The sequence below is a fragment of the Protopterus annectens genome, chromosome 15.part0, assembly GCF_019279795.1.
Source record: "Protopterus annectens isolate FY-2018-M chromosome 15.part0, PAN1.0, whole genome shotgun sequence".
Lineage (NCBI taxonomy): Eukaryota > Metazoa > Chordata > Ceratodontiformes > Protopteridae > Protopterus > Protopterus annectens.
Genome location: NC_056749.1, coordinates 410,958,479 through 410,966,712, shown reverse-complemented (window position 1 = coordinate 410,966,712; position 8,234 = coordinate 410,958,479). Strand labels below are relative to the sequence as shown.

Genomic DNA, 8,234 nt, shown 5'->3' with positions numbered 1-8,234 from the left:
TTATGGCTTAGGTTAGATTCGGACCCGATGAATCTAGACTGTTTGGTATCACTTGAGCACTAAAACCAGCTCTTCACTGAGATACTGAAATGTCAGAGGCATCTGTTGCTTCCAGCTAACTATAAGTGCCTGTTTTTGCTCTAATATTGCACTTTTAATTTGTATTTGCATTCCACTATCTGTTTGAATTGTCTGAACTATTTTTTGTCCCATTTTACTGTACACTGTAGCACTGCCCAGTTCAAAGTTTTCTATTTCTGGTTCTGTTTTGTAACTCCTGCGCATCAACTTCAAGCCACCATTGTTGGTGAAGGCCATTCTGCACCATTGTGTGAGGAGAGTGTTGTCTGGGTCCCATCTAATCAAGGGTAATTGGAGAAGAGCTCAGCGAGAGTATTCTTTTTGGCTAGTTTGAGCTAAAAAGGGTATTTTCTTGATTTATTTAAGCTCCACATTTGCACTTGTTTGTGTGTAGTGCTCCATCGTGTACTGCTGTGTAGCAGTGGTTACTATTAGTGGCTACAGACGCAAACATTTTGTTTGTTAAATTTTCCCTTAGCACTTTGCTTTTGGTCCTCCAGAGGTTTCTTGTGGCCCTGCTCTACTGTCAGGTGGAACACTAAGCATAACCTCAGAGGTACCAGCACACCTCTCACCCACTAGCCACTCCTAAGTGTGAACTATTTTCCTGATCATATAAATTTACCTATCACTATGGACAGACAATTTCCCACAATTTTTCCAGCCGGCTTGGTTGACAGGGACATCCTGAGGCAGTGTAACAACTGTCTCATGTTCACAGACAACCGTTTACTCCTAGTCAATACAAACACAACATGTGAGAGATGCAACTATATTAAGAACTTTGAATCCATGCTCTTTCATACACCAGTCAGTGCATATGATAATGAGCGGGTTGCCAGCATGCACACCTTACCTCCTACTCCTCCCAAACCCACATCACACATACCTACATATGCAGAGGTCCTCACCAGAAACATACCTAAACTCCAGAGACCTCCCAAACACAAACACAAGCATGCCACACATAATACTTCCTCTGCAGAACACATTACACATAAAGGCTCATGCACCAGTGTCTCACCAGTCAAACCCTTAAGCCAAAACACAAAACCAAACATATTAGCCATAGGTGATTCCATTGTGAGACACACAGATGTCACTCTCACCAGGCTGGATAAGGAAAAGGTCATGTTCAGCTGTCTGTCAGGTGCCAGGATCCACCATATCACACATGTACTCAAGTCTGTCAACAACAGGTACTGTTATGACCACATCATAGTCCATGTTGGTGTGAAAGATTTGAGACGTACCTCTGTGGACTATATGAAGAGATATATGACTATGCTCTTGGACTATGTGTCTCAGGCAGGTATGTCCCTAGCCTTAAGCAGCATTTTACCTTCACCTAGGATGATGCCTCAATACAAACAGAAAATTATTGACTCCAATAATTGGTTTAGCTTCTGGTATCATTCTAAGTGGATCCACTATCTGTCAGCCTAGGATGACATGCTCGACAGACCTCGATGCTTTGCCAGAGATGGACTTCATCTGTCACCCCTGGGATTTTGGCTATGGATCTTGCCATCCCCATATTGCCTTTTTTAGGCAGTGTCTCAAGTACAAAATTCACAATATAAAAACTCAATCTAAAAACAACCTCAAGGTTATGCTACTAAACGCTATGAGTCTCAACATAAAACTGCACTCACTGGAAGCTGTCCTCACCTTGGAAAATCCAGGCATTTGTGCAGTCATTGAGACTTGGCCCAAGGCTGTGGAAAGCACGCCAGGCATACCGAGTTACACCTCCTTCCACATGTTCAGACCTCAAAGTGAAGGTGTGAAAACTAAAGGAGGCAGTGTATCAATATTCATTAAAGATAAATACACCTCCAGATTGGTTAAATAGTATGATTCCCTGGAAACATTTCAGGTGCAATTAACTGCTGGTAGGACACCTGTTCAAGTCACTACCAGCTACAGGACCCCTCCATGAATCAGGACACCTAGTCTGCCTATTTGGATCTACATGAGTCTATCAAGATACATCCAAACACCATGGTTTTGGGCAACTTAAACTATCCATCCACTGATGGTAAATTATTCGTGCTCAGACATACTTGTCCAAAGGTTCCTCAACTTCATTAACTCCAATGCCCTGGACAAGCTGGTTGACACACCCACAAGGGGTGCCAACATCCTGGATCTAGTGCTTACTAATATGGCAGACCATTGCAGCACCCCCACAGTGAGGTCCTCCCTGATGATATCTGACCACACATTGGTCTCATTCGAAGTAACTAGCATACCTGACCTCCTTCCCCCCCCCAGCAGCAACTAAACTAAAAAACTTGTCCAAAGCAGATTATAACCTCTTATGAGATGGTATAAATAGCTTCTCTGCACCTCCTCCCTCAGATAGAACTGGCAACTGTGCCAAGCTCTACACCAGTGCTTTATATGAACACCTGTATACCTGCACTGACTCAGCCATACCTGATAGGACCAAAACAAGCTCCTCAAAGAATAGCAAACCTGCCTGGTGGACAACTGCCATTAACAGGCTTTACAATAAGAGGAAGAACTTGCTAAGACTAAGAAGGAGCAAGCCCTCCTAAACTGTAAACACTCCCTCCTCAGCTTAATACAAGCAAATAAGACTTCTTGTGAAGTCCTCCAAAGCAAACTATAAGTCCAAATTAGCTTCCTCAACAAAGGGTAATCACAAGGCATTCTATAGTTACATCAGTAACCTCAAAGAAAAGGCCCATATTTGTGCCAAACTGGTAGTTAATGATACCACATATAGTGAGCCTGTGGACATAGCTAACTTGTTGGCCGATAGGTTCTGTGAAAACATCACTCCCCTGTCCCTGCCAGACGTACCCCATGACATCTCTACCACCTGTCCCCTACCTTGCATCTCTAAATAACAGGTCATAAATGCCCTCTCTAAGGCCAAAAACACAGCATCTATGGGACCTGATAACATCCCAGGCTGCATCCTACATAGGCTCCAACATGAATTAGCAACACCATTGGGTACTCTTTTCAATCATAGTCTAAGCACCATCTTCATACCAGCTGAATGGGAAACATTCAATGTCATTCCCTTGCATAAAGGTGGTGCTTCCACTGACGCTGGGAACTATAGACCTGTTAGCCTGACTAGCCTTAGCTGCAAAGCCATGGAGTGAATCACCATGGACCTTATAAACAAAGATATAAGTAATCTCCAAACACTTGACCCTACTCAGTTTGGATTTGTTAAAGAGATATCATTCCTGTTAAACCTGGTGGATTTCTTTGAGACAGTCACCAAAGCCCTAGATAAAGGGACATCTGTGCATACAGGCTACCTGGATTTAGTCAAAGCATTTGACACTACCCCCCACTCAGGCATCATTGACAAACTCACCCAACTAGGCATCAACTCCTATATAATTAGATGGCTAACTAACTGGCTCACTGATAGAACTCATGTAATCAAAATAGGGGAATCCACCTCCAACAGCAGACCTGTAACCAGTGATGTTCCACAGGGATCTGTCCTGGGACCTCTACAGTTTGGAATCTATTTCTCCAAAGTACAAGTAAAAGCTAAAGGTCTGTGGCTGACAATGTTTGCTGATGAATGCAAACTGGGAGCGGTAGTAGAATCTCCAAATTATGTCAACATCGTACAAGAGGGTCTTACACAAACAATTGATTGGTGCCAAAGTCGTGGCCTAAATGCAATGTAAAACAAATGTATTAATTCCTTTCAGTAAAAGCGATGGTCCTGCTAATTACCACATCAATAGCAGCACCTTAAGTATGCACTCAGTGGTGAGAGACCTGGGCACACAGGTTGATAGCAACCTTACCTTTTACCATCATGTCTCCACACTGGTAAAAAAGGGCATTCTATATTGCTCATCACTTAAGTAAGGGCATTGCCTCCAGAAAAAAAGAAGTTATAACCTTCTTGTACTCTTTCCTCATCAGGACAATAATTGAGTACAACGCCCCTTTATGGTGTGTACCTTTCCAAGCACTTGCAGCAATTGGAGAAACCACAAAGGTTCTTCACAAGGAAAATTCAAGGTCTTCAGCATCTGTCCTATGAGGATCATCTGAAATCACTGCCACTTTATTCTGTTTCATACAGACTACTCAGAGGTGATATCTGCCTTGCACACAAGGCACTCTCTGGCTCTGCTTTATTGGAAATGCTGCATATCCATAAGTCAAATGGTACATGGGTTACTCGCTCTAAAGACCTTAACCTGGTATGTGACATTAATAAAACCTGCTAGTGGAACAGATTTGTCTCCCAGAGGTTACCACACCTGTGGAGCATACTCCTGCTTCATGTCAAACAGAGCACCTCTTTAGCCCTCTTCAAACACAATCTGGACAATTGGATGGGTGACTGTAAATTCACCCCAGGAGTTCCACCTGCGCCCCTCTTGGACAGGGGCAGTAAGTGCTGATCATGGAAATAAGTGTAAGGACTTGGCTAGGCTTGTAATGGCCCTAGGGCCATTAGCCTAGTAATTTCTTATGATCCTATGAACAATGAGATGACCACTTTTAGCATTTGGTAGCACAGCTTAAGACTTACAAAAGTCAGGGATTTTGGTGAGCATTATATCAAGGCAAAAGTTTTTTCTACTTTTGCAGGTTAATTCAAGTGGGTCAGTGAGCTAGCTGGGAAAGATTGTGAAAGGTCACCTTTTGCATTATTTTTTTTCCACTGAAAACCTAGCCAATTAATATCCAAGCCACCTAAGTTTAAATAATTATGCTGGCTTGTCTTGTTTTATGGATTATGCAGGAGAGCGGGAGATAATTTTGATTAGTAGAGCAAGCCAATAAATGCAGACAATGAATAGTTCAGTATTCTAGCTAGGGTTTAAAATGCAAGACTCTATTGAAGATCCCACTTTCAGATATTTTTGGATAGAGTTAATGATCCTCCATCAACTGGAGGTAATGGGAAATCTTTTTTCAGAAAGTGCTATAATTATACATTAGTAACAGCGGAAAAGAGTTGTCAAGCTTCAGATATGTTTCTGTTATTTGCAGAATGTCATGATGATGCTAATGAAGAAATCTTTCTAGATGTTCATATTTGTTGTTAATGGTTCCAATATTTACATGGACAATTATCTGAGATTTTTGACTGGCTTCAGACCCTTTATTAGAAAGTTGAGCTGAAGCTGCAGCAATTTAATTTCTGCAACATTAGACAAAATGTACATTGTAAAAGACCCATTTTGATCTTCAGGACCCACATTTATTATTTTGAAAAGTATTAGAAATCATTTTTAAACTTGTATTCAGTATCCAGCATTGTACCTATGAAATAGATTGTGTAGACCTTTTTATAAAAACTAATAAAAAGGTCTTCCCACCGATGACTGATAACATAGACCCTTTTTCATAAATTTGGACTGTTTATATGTTTTGTTATATATTTCTTTGTTTCATAATAAGTACATAACAATATTGTTTTCTTTATTTTTAGCTGAAAGTGTATTTCATGATGAGTGAAAGTGCAGATCACAGATTCAACAATCTTACATGGGAGCAAGTACAGACTCTTGACCAAGTCCTGAGTGAGGTAGTACCTATTCATGGAAGAGGAAACTTTCCAACACTTGAAGTTAAGCCAAAAGATATCATTCATGTTGTAAAAGATTGTCTCCTTGACAAGGACATTTCTGTTCGTGACATTCGTCTCAATGGATCAACAGCAAGTCACATCCTTCTAACACAAAGTGGAACTAGTTATAAAGATCTGGATATAATATTTGGAGTAGAGCTCCCAGGAGAACAAGAGTTCCAGACAGTTAAAGAAGTGGTTCTTGAATGTCTTCTGGACTTTTTACCTAAATGTGTCAACAAAGAAAAAATTACAGCTCAAACTATGAAAGATGCATATGTTCAAAAAATGGTGAAAGTTTCTAACGAACATGATCGCTGGAGCCTCATCTCATTATCTAACAACAGCGGAAAAAATGTAGAACTCAAATTTGTTGATTCATTAAGACGACAATTTGAGTTTAGTGTTGATTCTTTCCAAATAATTTTGGATTCTGTGCTACATTTTTACAGTGGGTATGATGATAAATCAGAAACAATGCTAACCAAGGAATCATATCCTACAATTGTTGCAGAAAGTATGTATGGGAATTTTGAAGAGGCAATGGACCATCTGAAGTACAAACTAATTGCAACTAGAAACCCAGAAGAAATTAGAGGCGGTGGTCTTCTTAAATACAGTAATCTTCTGGTTCGAGATTTTAAACCAGCTAGTGAAGTTGAAATAAAGTCCTTGGAACGCTACATGTGCTCAAGGTTCTTCATCGATTTTCCAGATGTGACAGAACAGCAAAGAAAGATTGAATCCTACTTGCGAAATCACTTCATTGGTGAGGAGAAAAGCAAGTATGACTATCTGATGACACTGCGTGGAGTTATAAATGAGAGTACGGTTTGCCTAATGGGACATGAGCGAAGGCAAACTCTGAATATGATAACAGTTCAAGCCTTGAAAGTACTCGGGGAACAAAATATCATTCCTAATGCAGCCAATGTCACCTGCTACTACCAGCCTGCTCCATACATCAGTGACAGGAACTTCAGCAATTATTACATTGCTAGTGGACAACCGCAGTTTATCTATCAACCTTACCCACTTCATATTCACTTGCAAACTGGTCTTGTATAGCTTATCATAAACAGAAAATTAAACAATCTGGATGAATTAAAATGCTTTTGGGTCCACACTGATCTGTTATGCTAATGTACTGAGCTATTTGCTTATATTATCTCAGATCAAGATCAGTAACTAAGCTGGTTATTCAAATTAACATCATTCTAAGATGTTTTCATGAAATGGCAATGGTATTCTTGAAAAAAACATGATGACTGGTATGTGTATATACAAAGGCAGGTATAATTTTTGAATGCTACATACATTTTTAGGCCAAAACAATAAAATGTAGGTACCATTTTCCCTGCAAAATGTTTGCATAGAGAAAGGCAAACAGTGACATATAGCAGAACATCAAAATACTGTAACAGTTATAGTGTTTAGAACTCAAAATATATTAAAACAATATACAATATAACTTTGAATGCACAATTAAGGATAAATATAAAAATCTGTAATAGAAAACCACACTTTTCCTTTATAATGTCAAGTGAAAAATACGGATTCAAGGAGCTCATTTTAAAATGTGAGCTTTTTGTGAAAATTGTAAAAACATGTAACAACTAAACAACATTAACAGTAGTACTTGATTTATTATAGAAGGAAACTTGGTAAATAAATATCAGCATCTCAGTTGAACTTCTCTTACTATGACCCACACTGATCAGTGCAAACTTGAGAACTATGTAACTGAGAACTGTAATGGTTCAAAATGTAAACACAGTCATTTTATTAAGCTCCATTAAGCCAAGGAGTTGGTAACATTGCTCAGTGGTGCAGTACAACTCTTGTGAGGTCTTCATGTCAGTGTCAGAGCTGTCTCCACTGTTCCCATCCTATAAGCAAGATACACAGGAAAGAAACTGCTATATGTATAGAAAAGTTACACAGCATTTATTGCAACATAGGGGGTCACACTGGCTACACTCTTTGGCTGTTAATGCTGGTTAGGAGAGCAGGAAAAGTCTTATGGGTAACAATTCAGGAAAGAAAAAAAAAACAGAGTAACACGATTTTTAAATGAGGAACGTACAACCCTTATTCCAAAAGGGTTGGTCAGTGAAGGAATTACAGTTATAATGGCTGAAGATAATGTTATGGAAGCATGTCAGCTGCAGTGAAGTACTAGCGCTTACTATAACCTAGTAAACATCCAGATTTTACTTTAGATAATGATACTATGAGCAATTAGCAAACAGACAAAACGATACACATTGCTTTACCGAGTAACACAACACTGATTTCAAAGATAAAATTAGCTCTGAATTAGGTAAATGCAAAAGGATCTCCAGATTTTGGAATCATATGATGCATGTTCAGCAGTGTAAAGCAACGGAAGGGACAACCTTATATATCAGTCCTATAATTTTCAGTGCATTTTACATGTAGTGTCTTTAGAATTCCCAGTCTTTGAACTCTGACCTCTGTGCACTAGACTGAGTAAGTAGAAAAGACATACTTAATGCACTGACTCTACAAAAAGTGATTCTCACTGAGTTCAAAG

The 8,234-nt window shown here is 39.5% G+C and overlaps 1 protein-coding gene across 1 annotated transcript; it reads left to right on the top strand.

Annotated features, from left to right (window-relative positions):
* The first annotated feature begins 5,546 nt into the window (after positions 1-5,546).
* On the top strand, positions 5,547-6,763 carry TENT5D (terminal nucleotidyltransferase 5D). The gene has a single exon (XM_044057680.1). It carries the CDS (start codon positions 5,555-5,557, stop codon positions 6,743-6,745), a length of 1,191 nt encoding a protein of 396 aa, XP_043913615.1. The 5' UTR covers positions 5,547-5,554; the 3' UTR covers positions 6,746-6,763.
* Positions 6,764-8,234: the final 1,471 nt, after the last annotated feature.